Source organism: Palaemon carinicauda, chromosome 13, assembly GCF_036898095.1.
Source record: "Palaemon carinicauda isolate YSFRI2023 chromosome 13, ASM3689809v2, whole genome shotgun sequence".
NCBI classification, from domain to species: domain Eukaryota; kingdom Metazoa; phylum Arthropoda; class Malacostraca; order Decapoda; family Palaemonidae; genus Palaemon; species Palaemon carinicauda.
Window position 1 is genome coordinate 16981141 of NC_090737.1, and position 14531 is coordinate 16995671.

The following is a 14531-nucleotide window of genomic DNA, read 5'->3' on the forward strand; positions in this document are numbered from 1 at the left end:
TCTTAGAATCAACCATAGACATTACCAAATCACACCTTGCCTGAGGTATAGGGACCAGGTTACACAAGGGAAATGGTTCTACTTGCAGACAGCAGAGGCCAGCTTTGCAGAGTACCATAGGTGCTGTTATGCCACAGGGAGGAAGCTGAAAGAAAGAAAGAGCCAGTCATTCTTTGTCATTCATCCCAGACTTAATCATGGTTAAAACTCTGTCCTCCCCCCTCTGCTACTTGTCCATCAAGGAGCTTGAGGTGTTTAAACCTTGAATTATGTAGATACCACAGGGTCAACGGAGAACACCTCCATGTCCCTGTGGGTCACCTCTTACAGGAAGTGGGCGGTTAAGGTCATTTGATGCTTCCACACGCCCGCTAACAATGTCTTTGTCACAGAGAAGTTTTCATATAACGCTACGGTGTACTCCTGCCCCCTAACGTTATAAGCTCTCAGTTTCCTTTACGAGGAGAAGGAACAGGATTTAACGCTCAGTCCATGACCTCCTGACTCAAAGCCGAGAACGTGTTCTAGGCGATCCTTCTCTTGACCTCCCCCGAGCTGACGAAGGGTGCTGACACTGGGGGCGAGCTCCTGTAGTCTCCTTGAGGTAGTGCCTACAGTTTCTCCCTGGCATAGTAGCCATTAATCTAGATCATTGGTCAGGCTATGAAGGAATCCCAATCTGAAGGGCTTGAATTCTGGGATCCAAGCTGCCAGGAACGAAGTCGGAGTATTACCTAGCCCATCGCCATGAATGAAAGACTTTGAGGGCGGCCCATGGAGTTAATTGACTCTCTTTATTGGAGCCAACACGAGAGGGAGATCTGTCATCGAGGTCAAGTGAAAATCTGCTTGCTTGGAGTCATGGGTTGTAGGGGGGCACCCTTTGGAGACCGATGGACATGACCTATGCCCCATGGAGGAGATTTCCCTTCCGACTGAGAGTTGGTAGACTTGAAACTCCCTATGAAGAGAGCTGATGCCGACGTAGAGGAAAGGTTAATTCCTTTCAGTCTGAAGGCGAGGCTCAAAGACAAGCGGTGGCCTTTCATAGCCAAGACCAAGAGAACCTTTCCTCCTGAAGGTAAAACGAGAAACTCCGCTATTGCTGGAATAGTGGCATCGAGGGGAAAGATACCCCTTCCACGATACCAACTACAGTCCACTTGGCCTGGTAGACTGAAGACGAAGACCTACGCAGGTATCCAGACATCCTCTTCACATGTAGTTGCGGAAAGGACTCTCTGAGAGAGGAGGAGCTGGAGAGTCTCCAGGCGAGAAGTTGCGAACAAGATATGTTCACATGTGGCTGTGAAAGTAGATCGTGCCGCGGAGGAAGTTCTCTCAGGATCTTGGTTGGGCGCTGCAGACGAGTCAGGTGGGCATGACGAGTCTTCCTGTTCTCCCTCACTTCAATAGCCTTAACCCTGTATGGCAATGATTGAAGCTTAGGTATAACATTTTTAGTTTACAAAGTCAAAACTTATTCAGCTATCTCTTCACATCACAAATCAGTGGGGAGGTGGGGGATATGAACCTCATATGAGTATGTATAGAAACAACTGATTTTACTGAATTATCAAAATTAAATTTTTATGAATCTCTCTTGAGGTTCACATAGCTGACTTCCACTTTCTGAAGGAGGATAAATAAGGGAAAGAGACTAATCAAACATTACACCTTAATCCAAATATATGAACCAACCACAACCAGTCGAGACTTGTCTCCAATTACAAGAAGCTTAACAGTAACCCCAAAAATTTAGACTGACTCGCGCAATATCACATGAATTCAGATTGAGAAAAATGTTATTTTGATTATAAAATAAATTTTTGAATATACTTACCCGGTGATTATATAGCTGCAACTCTGTTGCTCGACAGACAACTCTACGGTAAAAACTCGCCAGCGATCGCTACACAGGTTGCGGGTGTGCCCAACAGCGCCATCTGTCGACCAGATACCCAGTTCTCAATGTAAACAAAGACTCAATTTTCTCCTCGTCCCACTGCGTCTCTATTGGGGAGGAAGGGAGGGTCATTTAATTTATAATCACCGGGTAAGTATATTCAAAAATTTATTTTATAATCAAAATAACATTTTTCAATATTTAACTTAGCCGGTGATTATATAGCTGATTCACACCCAGGGGGGTGGGTAGAGACCAGCAATATATGTTTACACTTTTATGAGCTAAGAGTTTTTATTTCATTTTAGAAGTTATCAAAATAACAAAAACAAAATAAATAGGTACCTGGTAAGGAAGTCAACTTGAACAATTACTCTGCCTTTTAAGTACGTCTTCCTTACGGAGCCTCGCGATCCTCTTAGGATGCTGATCGACCCCTAGGATCTGAAGTATCAAGGGTTGCAACCCATACAACAGGACCTCATCAAAACCCCTAATCTAGGCGCTCTCAAGAAATGACTTTGACCACCCGCCTAATCAACCATGATGCGAAAGGCTTCTTAGCCTTCCGGACAACCCAAAAAACAACAATAAAAACATTTCAAGAGAAAGATTAAAAGGGTATGGAATTAGGGAATTGTAGTGGTTGAGCCCTCACCCACTACTGCACTCGCTGCTACGAATGGTCCCAGTGTGTAGCAGTCCTCGTAAAGAGACTGGACATCCTTTAGATAAAAAGACGCAAACACTGACTTGCTTCTCCAATAGGTTGCGTCCATTATACTTCGCAGAGATCTATTTTGCTTAAAGGCCACGGAAGTTGCGACAGCTCTAACTTCGTGTGTCCTCACCTTAAGCAATGCTTGGTCTTCCTCACTCAGATGTGAATGAGCTTCTCGTATTAACAGTCTGATAAAGTAGGATAAAGCATTCTTTGACATAGGCAAAGATGGTTTCTTAACTGAACACCATAAAGCTTCAGATTGGCCTCGTAAAGGTTTAGTTCGCTTTAAATAGAACTTAAGAGCTCTCACAGGGCATAATACTCTTTCTAGTTCATTGCCTACCATATTCGATAAGCTGGGAATATCGAACGATTTCGGCCAAGGTCGAGAAGGCAGCTCATTTTTGGCTAGAAAACCAAGTTGTAGCGAACATGTAGCTTTTTCTGACGAAAATCCGATGTTCTTGCTGAAGGCATGAATCTCACTGACTCTTTTAGCTGTGGCTAAGCATACCAGGAAAAGTGTCTTTAAAGTGAGATCTTTCAGGGAGGCTGATTGTAGCGGCTCAAACCTGTCTGACATGAGGAATCTTAGTACCACGTCTAAATTCCAACCAGGTGTAACCAAACGACGCTCCTTCGTGGTCTCAAAAGACTTAAGGAGGTCCTGAAGATCTTTATTGTTGGAAAGATCTAAGCCTCTATGCCGGAAGACCGATGCCAACATGCTTCTGTAGCCCTTGATAGTGGGAGCTGAAAGTGATCGTCCTTTTCTCAGGTATAAGAGAAAGTCAGCTATTTGAGCTACAGAGGTACTGGTCGAGGATACAGATACTGACTTGCACCAGTTTCGGAAGACTTCCCACTTCGATTGGTAGACTCTAAGGGTGGATGTTCTCCTTGCTCTAGCAATCGCACTGGCTGCCTCCTTCGAAAAGCCTCTAGCTCTCGAGAGTCTTTCGATAGTCTGAAGGCAGTCAGACGAAGAGCGTGGAGGCTTTGGTGTACCTTCTTTACGTGTGGCTGACGTAGAAGGTCCACCCTTAGAGGAAGACTTCTGGGAATGTCTACTAGCCATCGAAGTACCTCGGTGAACCATTCTCTCGCGGGCCAGAGGGGAGCAACTAGCGTCAACCTTGTCCCTTCGTGAGAGGCGAACTTCTGCAGTACCTTGTTGACAAACTTGAACGGTGGGAATGCGTATAGATCTAGATGCGACCAATCTAGGAGAAAGGCATCTATATGTATTGCTGCTGGGTCCGGGACTGGTGAGCAATATATTGGGAGCCTCTTGGTCATCGAGGTTGCAAAGAGATCTATGGTTGGTTGGCCCCAAGTGGCCCAAAGTCTCTTGCATACATCCTTGTGGAGGGTCCATTCTGTTGGAATTACTTGCCCTTTCCGACTGAGACAATCTGCCATGACATTCAAGTTGCCTTGGATGAACCTCGTAACTAGTGATATGTTTTGACCTTTTGACCAGATGAGCAGGTCCCTTGCGATCTCGTACAACGTCAGTGAGTGGGTCCCTCCTTGCTTGGAGATGTACGCCAAGGCAGTGGTGTTGTCCGAGTTCACTTCCACCACTTTGCCTCGAAGGAGAGACCTGAAGCTTTTCAAGGCCAGATGTACTGCCAGTAGCTCCTTGCAGTTGATATGCATGATCCTTTGACTCGAGTTCCACAGTCCCGAACATTCCCGACCGTCTAATGTCGCGCCCCAGCCTACGTCCGATGCGTCCGAGAAGAGAACGTGGTTGGGAGTCTGAACAGCCAGGGGAAGACCCTCTCTTAGGTTGATACTGTCCTTCCACCAAGTCAGGCAAGACTTCATCTTTTCGGAAATGGGGATCGAGACCGCTTCTAGCGTCTTGTCCTTTTTCCAGTGAAAAGCTAGATGGTATTGAAGAGGACGGAGGTGTAGTCTTCCTAATGACACAAATTGTTCCAGGGATGATAGCGTCCCTACCAGACTCATCCACTTCCTGACTGAGCATTGTTCCTTCTTCAGCATGTTCTGGATGCATAACTGGGCTTGGCTTATTCTGGGGGCCGACGGAAAAGCCCGAAAAGCTAGACTGTGAATCTCCATCCCTAAATACACAATAGTTTGGGATGGGACCAGTTGTGACTTTTCCATATTGACAAGGAGACCCAATTCCTTGGTCAGATCTAGAGTCCACTTTAAATCCTTCAGACAGCGACGACTGGAAGAAGCTCTGAGAAGCCAGTCGTCCAAATAGAGGGAGGCTCGGATGTCCGATAAATGAAGGAATTTGGCTACATTCCTCATCAGCCTCGTAAACACAAGAGGAGCTGTGCTTAGGCCAAAGCACAGGGCTTGAAACTGGTAGACAACCTTTTCGAAAACGAATCTCAGAAAAGGTTGGGAGTCCGGGTGGATGGGGACGTGGAAGTAGGCGTCCCTTAGGTCTAAAGAGACCATCCAGTCTTCCCTTCTGACCGCTGCTAAGACTGACTTTGTGGTCTCCATGGAGAACGTCTGCTTTGTGACAAAGACATTCAGAGCACTGACGTCTAGCACCGGCCTCCACCCTCCTGTCTTCTTTGACACCAAGAAGAGTCGGTTGTAGAATCCCGGAGATTGAAGGTCCGAGACTTTGACCACCGCTCCCTTCTCTAGTAAAAGAGACACTTCCCGTTTCAAGGCTCGTCTCTTGTCTTCCTCTCTGTACCTGGGAGAGAGATCGATGGGAGACGTTGCTAGAGGGGGTTTCCGTACAAAAGGGATCTTGTACCCCTCTCTGAGCAACTTCACAGATTGTGCATCTGCGCCTCTCTTCTCCCAGGTCTGCCAGAAGTTCTTGAGTCTGGCTCCCACTGCTGTCTGAAGATGCGGGCAGTCAGACTCTGCCCTTATAGGACTTGGATCCTTTCTTCTTTCCTCGTTTCCCTTCGGCACGAGCACCTCCTCTGCTGGAGGCTCTGCCACGAAAGGGCGGAATAAAACGGGACGCTGGAGTGTCCATCCTTGGTCTAGCTGACAAGGTAGGCAAAGGGGGAGCTTTGCGAGCGGAGGACGCAACAAGATCGTGAGTGTCCTTCTGCACCAATGAAGCGGCTATTTCCTTAATCAGGGCTTCTGGAAAAAGGCACTTGGAAAGAGGAGCAAAGAGAAGCTCAGATCTCTGGCACTGTGTAACTCCAGCTGAAAGGAATGAGCATAGGTTTTCACGCTTTTTAAGGACTCCGGACACAAATGATGCAGCAAGCTCATTAGACCCATCACGTACGGCCTTGTCCATGCAGGACATAATGAGCAAGGAAGTCTCTTTCTCTGTCGGAGAGATCTTTCTGCTTAGGGCTCCTAGACACCAGTCTAAGAAGTTAAAAACTTCGAAGGCCCTAAAGATACCTTTCAAAAGGTGGTCCAGGTCCGAAGATGACCAACATATCTTTGAGCGTCTCATGGCAAGGCGGCGGGGAGAGTCTACAAGACTTGAGAAGTCGCCCTGGGCAGAGGCAGGAACTCCCAAGCCGAGAACTTCTCCCGTGGCATACCAGACGCTCGATCTAGAAGAGAGTCTAGCAGGGGGAAACGCAAAGGCTGTCTTCGCTAAACTCTTCTTGGACTGCAACCATTCTCCTATCACCCGCAAAGCTCTCTTGGACGAGCGTGCGAGGACGAGTCTAGTAAAGGCAGGAGTGGTAGACGGCATGCCTAACACAAACTCTGACGGCGAAGAACGAGGAGCCACAGAAACAAACTGGTCCGGAAACAACTCTTTGAAGATGGCCAAAACTTTTCTAAAGTCCAAAGAGGGTTGAGTAGACTTAGGCTCGTCCAAATCTGATTGTGGTTCATCTATGTGTGCAGCAACATCATCATCAGAAAGTTCCTCATCCGACAACTGATGAGGAAACGGCAACGGAGTGGGTAACGGCTGGTTCGCTGAGTCCGGTCGCACGGGTGCATACGTGACTGAGCCGGACGCAACGTCATGGAACTGCTGCCCAGTCTGTGAGCTGGCAACAACCATGGCAGCGCGGGGACGCACAGCGTCTACTCCAGACTGTCTGGACTGATGTGGGTGCACAGTGGAAACCACACTGGGTTGCGGAGGTTGACGCACCGCGTCAAAACAAAGCAACTCTGACGGTTGTTGAACCTCCTGAACGTCAACGGCAACCTCCGTGCGTCTCTTAACGTCAACATGCGGCTGGCAGATCACACTGGAACGCATGGGTGGAGGAACTCTCTCAACTGGTGTGCGTGAGAAGGTTACCTCAGCGTCCACAGGACGCACAACCGATGGTGTGGAAGGTTGTAGGCTAGGTACTGCACTAGCTGGTGCGGCAGCAACCTTCTCCGCACGAAAGTCCTGCATTAGAGACGTCAGTTTAGACTGCATGTCTTGCAGTAGAGACCACTTAGGGTCTACGGTAGCAGGTGCGGCGACAGACGGGGTTACTGTCCGAAGCGGTACCGCTTTGCCTCTCTTAGGCGGTGAGCAGTCATCGGATGACGGCAGCGAGTCCGAACTGACCCAGTGACTACAACCGGGCCGTTGGACTTGCGCTGAAGGGACCGACTTGCGTTTTAACGGTCGTGAGACCTTGGTCCAAGGTTTCTTGCGAGAAACACCTTCCGAAGACGAGGTATAAATGGGCTCTCTCGTCTTAGTTAGGTAGGAGCGATCTTGGGTAGATACGCCCGATACCACGGAGGGAACGTCTGTTCGCTGATTAAAGCCTCTCGAACCCATTTGTCGTACGACATTGCTTCTCCCCTGAACTTGGGAGCTTGCAAGAGGTCCCGGACTAGGAGGACGACCGGCACGAACAGACGAACCCTCAAGCGCAACACTATCCACAACACTATCACTCGGCACTTTAACACTTCCCACTGCACTTTTGCACTTAAGCTCCTTCACATCCGCCATGAGCTGATTACGGTCACTAGCAAGGGACTCAACTCTCTCACCCAGAGCCTGGATGGCACGCATCATATCAGCCATCGATGGTTCCTGAGTGCCAGGAGGGGGGTTAGGAGCAGGAAGGAATAGGTTGTGGGGCATGGGGAGAGGATATATCAATAGAACGAGAAGAACTTCTCCTAACTCTATCTCTCTCTAGCCTACGTGTATACTTTTGAAATTCGATAAAATCGAATTCCGAAAGGCCAAAACACTCCTCACACCGATCTTCCAATTGACAGGTTTTATCCCGACAATTGGAACAAACAGTGTGAGGGTCGATAGAAGCCTTCGGAAGACGCCTTGAACAGTCCCTAGCATTGCACTTCCTAAATTTGGGGACTTGTGAAGGGTCAGCCATTTTGAATTGGTCAAAGGGAAATTCAAAAAACTATCAAAAAGTCATCAACAAAGAATCCGTTATCAAAAAGAGTTCAAGGATTTGTGTGAAGAGAAACCCTGCACAGCGAAAGCTCAAAACTAGAATAAAGTACTTCACCAATTAGATGTGAAAAAACTCCAGTTTAGCAACAGCGAGTAAGTACGTCTTGTCGACACCTCGACAGAGAGAAAATTGAGTCTTTGTTTACATTGAGAACTGGGTATCTGGTCGACAGATGGCGCTGTTGGGCACACCCGCAACCTGTGTAGCGATCGCTGGCGAGTTTTTACCGTAGAGTTGTCTGTCGAGCAACAGAGTTGCAGCTATATAATCACCGGCTAAGTTAAATATTGAAAAATTGAACAATAAATAGTAATGAGGGCCTACAAACCAATAAAAATTCTAAGGATTTTCATCAATCCAAATTGCCCCCCAAATTATATACAGTACACACCACAAATACAATTCACACTAAAACAATACTTGTACAGTAGCTACCACAGGACACAGTGCTAACTAACTCTTATAAAATCTGAGTTTCCTTAGGGAAACGGTGATTGGCAAAAACTTATTTAGTTTACCTCTTAGCTGCTGTAACAATTCTTTCCAAATAAAGATTCCTAAAGAAATCAAGGGAAGTAGTATAAGTACTCTTAATATCAAGACCCAGAACCTTCGAGTCCTTCACCTGACCAGAATCCCATTCCTACTGAGCTTTTGTCACTAAACACAGCATTCTTGGAAAAATGAAGTCTTGCCCACCTGCCTGTCACAGAAGAATCACTTTTGTCCTTAGGCCAAAGACACAGAGGGGCTCTAAAGAGCTAACAAGACCCACCCCCAAAGACATCAATGGGCAGAAGCTCCAAACCGAGAAGCAGGTTAAGGGTGAGGAACAATCTTCACCTATCTTGTCAGGAATCAGGAAAGCAACAGCACCCAGTCTTTACCCTAGCCTCTGTACACAGTTATACTTGACCAACCCATAAGGTACCAGTTTGTGGGAGAGTATTATCACTTCCTCCCAAAGGAGAAGAGTGATCACTGAATCCAAAGGAACTAAGTGAAAAGCCTTCCTACACAACTATCCCCTTTATCAACAGCTTCCTCTAGGCAAGCACGCAAAGAATGTAAAGGTGGGGGAGAAAATCATGGCCCTCCCCAAGATTCACACTCATAGGCACATCAAGCATGCCTGGTGGACAACAAAGATCACTATTGGACATGAAGGAAAGAGCAAACAAAAAAGCTATAGCAAAATATTCCCAATTGAAGAAGAAAGAGTCTAAGGACACCAAATAACCATGTGATCTTTTCAGCATCACAACCTCTTCAGTAGGGAAACTGTTGCATTCTACCTTTCAGGAGAACTAAAAACAGTCCCACCCTTCAAGAAAGAAACTGCACATAGTCCCACTCTTCAGATGGGGAACTGCATAAAGGCCCGCCCTTCACAAGATACATGACACATGGGATGGAAGGATTGTATCTTTGAAGCAACAAATTTCACTATATCACATGATTACCTTACATACACTTCTGCTGTTAGCTAAAAGCACTCACAAAAGACAAACTACAACAAACACTTATCACAAGCAAAGTAAGAAAAGTCCCAACAGCAAAAAGAGCAGCAGTGAGTACTTGTACATCCATACTATTTGCAGTCTGACAAAAGTGACGTGGTACAGTCTGGCAGTTTTCTCATCTAGCCCCCAGCACCATTCCAGCTCAAGCTGAAGATAAACTCCTATTGAAAAAAAAAAAATCTATGTCCACCAATCAAGTAAACAATAGAATAACACTTACTTTGACCCTTGGTGGCAGACTCTTTATCCATGCGAAAATTCCGAAGACCTTTGCCTAATGGAGCCTTCGATTGCGGCCCTGAAGAAATATTACTGGTGCTTGATACCCCATTGCCATTTTCCATATCTTGAATATCTGAAAAAGAAATATGTTTATAGGAAAATGTGATCAGAATTAACTCCAATAAGTTGGTTTCCATTCAAAAACTAGAATAACATGCACACTCAACAGATGGATGGATAGATTTATGTAAAATATAACTAAGTACTTAATTGAAATTTGTCTTTTTCCTTGATATATAAATGTTAGTCCTTTAAAATAGGGCTATTTCGTCATCGGGCTAGGAGGGATATTGAACCATTAACAAGGCAGCTGGTTAAAGATAAGTGAAGTAAGGGGGAACCCCCACCCATCTGCCTGTCACAGAATACACACTGCTGTTTTTAGGCCTAGAACTGACAGAGGAGAGATAATTGAATTAAAGAACTAAGTTCGTATAGCTAGGAAAAATACAAAGCACTTAAAATCTTTTATTTTACATACTCGCATATAAAACTTCCATCCTTTCAAATAGGGAGACTCATTCATTGGTGGAAGTCCCATAGAAAAACCTGAAAGGTTCTTTCCTTCCCTGGACATGTCATCCTTCCTGGTCCCGCACAAGAGCAAAGAAGGTGACTCCAACAATCTTTGAACACCTAATAATAGGGATATCGAAGTTATTATGGCCTCGGCCAGTACTGACTTAAAAGGAAGCTGGTACTATGATACAGAAAACCTAGAAGGGGATGCATAGGCAGTGTCATACTAGGCACATCAATAGAAATGTTTGGTAAGATACTGAACCATTCTCCCAATTGTCAGAGGAATAAAGGAGTTGCTACTTGAAAGATTTGCTGCAAGAAGTGCGCTCCTTTTGGGTAACTCATCAGCATCAGGCATCGGACCAGCGTGTAACAGCTGTGACTGCTGCATTCAAGTCAAGCAAGCCACTTTCCCCGAAAGTGAGGTGGTGCTATGAAGAGTCATAAAGGACCTTTAACAACTAGCATTTATAGAGTTATTTACTCAAGAAGAATCAGCAATATCAGAAAAGGAAGGGAAAGAGAAGGATGTCTCCACACAACTCGGTATTCTTACCCTCAATAGAAACTTTCACCTGTAACTAATGATTCAGCATTACTGTCACCTGTAACTGATGAATTAGCAGTGCTGTCACACAAGGTCATGATTGCTAACCAACCTCCAAGATAGTAGTCGATGCATGGCCTTCATATCAGCAAGAGGATATAGCGTGAGAGATACCCCATTAACCTACTGTACAGTGCTAGAAACCAATCCAATTATGACTATTCACCAACAACTGATGAAGCAGCAGTGGCTGTCACCCCAGGTTCTTTCCCATCGTTATCTCTACATTAAGGAGTTGGTTGTCTCATGTGCCCTCTCCAATGCCTTCTATATAAGGCATCCTCTCCCATGAAACCTCTTCTCTCCAGATTATCCTTCACCTTGACTCGCCATCTAACTCTCTGCCTACCTCTTGATCATCCCCCTCTTAGCAGGCTCCTACATCACTCCCTCCCCACCATCCATCCTCAATAAGTGTCCATACCATCTCAATCTGCTATTCTTCTTTTATAATCATTTTCCAATTTTCTAGCATATATTCCTATAATCCACTTCAGTATTCTCTTTTCTCTTAGGCTTTGCTCACTATTTTCGTCTTAGACACCCTGTCTCCGATCCATACTTTAACACTGGTATTATGAGTATGATGTAGATCTTCACTTTTAGCTTGATTAGTATTTTCTTACCAACCAGCATTCCCACTACCTCCCTCCACTTCCCCATGGCTGCTTTTATACTCCTGTATTTTCAACTTGAGCTTCACATCCTCCCTCTTAACTTAAGAGTATATTTCAAGTACTGTGTCTAAATTGTTCCACCAGTTTTATAACCAAGCTCTACTTTCATGTATGGTTACCCTATCTCTACCTTCCTTGCTACTCATCATAATCTTAGTCTTATCCATATTTACCCTCAAGCCACCCCTCTTCAAAGACTCCTACCACTCTACAACAATTATCTTAAAGTCTTCCTCATTTTCAGCAGTAGTGTAATCACCAAATCATCTGCATATAGCAACTCCCACAATTCTTCAGTTCTGTTCTTTTCACTTAACACATCCATGAACAGCAAAAATAAAAACAGGCTTGGGAAAGAATCCCTAGCACTGAACATGACAGAGGTAGGAGGAGTACTCTTACTCTTCCCTCTTCTGTAGGGAATGGAGAGATGGTCAATGGCCCCATGACTCCAGACCCTACGCCCCACACAAAGCTCAATGATAGCTTTGAATGGTGCCATCCTCTCAACATGCTCTACCGATGTATAGCAGGAGTTCAATGTACAAGCAGTAGGGGCCAAAAAGTGTACAGGGCCGTAAACTCTTATCCCTTCGGCTACTGGAATAGCAGGGGAACCTGATCCATGACCCAGGGGGGCCACGGAGGGGCATGACATGGGGTCACCGCTCCAGCCCAGTGTCTGCAACCTCACCCTTGGGGGTTAGGGAGGGGGGTAAGGAGAGCCTACAGGTGTATCTGTTGGGCTATCAGCAGCCATTGCCTGGCCCTTCCTTGTCCTAACTTGATGGAGAGGGGGGGCTTGGCCACTGATTATATGTATATATGGCCAGTCTCTACGACACTGTCCTGTCCCTTGCCTCAGCCATTCATGAGCACCCCTTAAACCTTGAAACTGTAGGCAAAGTGACACAGCAGAACAAAGACCAATTGAGATAAGCATATAAATACAGTAATTAGTTAACTGAAATCACGCGAATAAAAGAAAGGGGCCATGCGGGAAACCCTGGTGGAAATGAGTGAAGTCTATCCCTTACCACGGATAAATGTCAAATTACAAGCAAAGAGAGCCACAATGAAACAGACATAAATATTAACCTGAAAGTAATCAATCAGATAATTAATGTAACAAAAAATAACATGGGGTGTGTGTATGATGACAGCCCCACCCCATAACTCCCTTATTTTCAACCCTATCGTTAAGAATATGGCAGTCTAAAGGGAATCACAGGAAAGCTAAATATAAGAACAAGGCTTGTGGGTTAGGTTAGGTGGGAAAGCTCAAGTTACGTTGTGTGCTATGAACACGAGAGGTCCTGTCCATCAATATAAAAAGGCTCTAATGACATAATTGAAGTAATGCAGAAAGAGGCTACATAACATGCTTAACTAAGTGTGGGTGATAATGGACATAGAAAGAACTCCCTAGAAAATAGGATGGAATTCCCATTTTCTATGTGAGCAGCGGCTTAGTCTGCCGATGTACAAGGGCTCAAAAAATATCTAAAGAAATATTGGCATGAGATGAAGTTGCACGAGTCTTTTTATAGTTTATATGTGAAATATCTGTTTTAATATTGTTATTATAAAATATTTTATTTCAATTGTTCATTACTTCTTATATCGCTTATTTATTTCCTTATTGCCTTTCCTCACTGGGCTATTTTTCCCTGTTGGAGCCCTAGGCTTATTGCGTCTTGCTTTTCCAACTAGGGTTGCAGCTTAGCTAAATAATAATAACAACAACAATAATAAGGGGTGTATGTATGATAGCGGCCATCTGTATATATGATGACGGCTGACTAAGAACACAAGAGCATAAAGGGGGCTTAGCTAAGTACGTAAGGACACGGCTTGTAGGTTAGGTTGGGGGGGGGGGGAATTTAGTTTAGTTGGTGACCATATCTTATGATCGCTGGAGGAACTGGCCGCTGATATACAAAGGCACCAATAATAATAATTATAATCATATTTACCTAGTGGTCTTTCAGACTCAACTTCTTTTGTTTCAATTGTACTTTAAAACTTGAAAATAAAGGTTTTAGAGTTATTATTGACCGGAAAATTGTTCCAAGACATATCAGTATTACTTTAAATAAGATTACCAGTGGGCCAGATTAAAACACGGTAAACCTACAGGAAATAAAGAGCAATCAAAACAATAAGTAACCTAATAATACCTTACTGGCCAAAATATAAATATGGTATGAGACCTATTAAAAGTTTATGAATAATGACCAACTTCCGGAATAACCCTAAAAATTTCCCGTTATTAATAATTAACATCTACACAAGGAGGGAAAACTCACTTTGACACCGCCATTACCAATAAGCAAGTAAGAACACAAGACACGACTGCGCAATCTCTAATCACTGCTTTCACAAGCGATAACCTGCTGGCACGTCTGCTTGAGAGGCACAAGGTCACAGGCAATTGCAAATTGAAAATTCCTAAATAAAGGCAAAACAAGAAACACTTGCAATGCAATTCTCCATGACAGTCAATGACACCGGACGCTGCTGAGTGGATCGCTCTACAAAAAAACCCAAAAATTATATGATTTACGTAAATAAAATTATATATTTATGGAATTATAACTGCCTAAACTATCGATAAACCCCAATGTGCGTTTAAATTGTATTTATACGAACCTATGGTGATAATTGGGTGAAATCAATATGAAATGTGGTAACCGCGAACCTTCGCACAGAAAAAAGTAAACAAAGACGACGTTCGGTAATCCGGGCCATGAGTCTTTGCCACTCACATGGAGGAATAAAATTATTAAATAAATAATAAATGTAATTCTAATGTTATTTCTTGCTTTATATGATACATATATTAAAATCACCTTTAGATTTAAATATTCACCTCAAAATTTATTTAGAAAGCGATAACTTGGAGCTTT

At 44.5% G+C, this 14531-nt stretch overlaps 1 protein-coding gene across 3 annotated transcripts in view; it reads right to left on the minus strand.

Annotated features, from left to right (window-relative positions):
• Window positions 1–14531, minus strand: part of LOC137652190 (SWI/SNF-related matrix-associated actin-dependent regulator of chromatin subfamily A containing DEAD/H box 1 homolog) — a 96454-nt gene extending 81923 nt beyond the window's left edge. Inside the window, exons 1-2 of one of the 3 annotated variants that reach the window (XM_068385406.1) lie at window positions 14495–14531; window positions 9755–9889 (exon numbers count right to left, since the gene is read on the minus strand). In XM_068385406.1, coding sequence (XP_068241507.1) covers window positions 9755–9878 — 124 coding nt within the window. In that variant the 5' untranslated portion in view covers window positions 9879–9889; window positions 14495–14531. Of the gene's footprint in view, window positions 1–9754; window positions 9890–13931; window positions 14150–14274; window positions 14402–14494 lie in introns of those variants that run through there. The other 2 variants (XM_068385404.1, XM_068385405.1) reach the window with 2 other exon arrangements.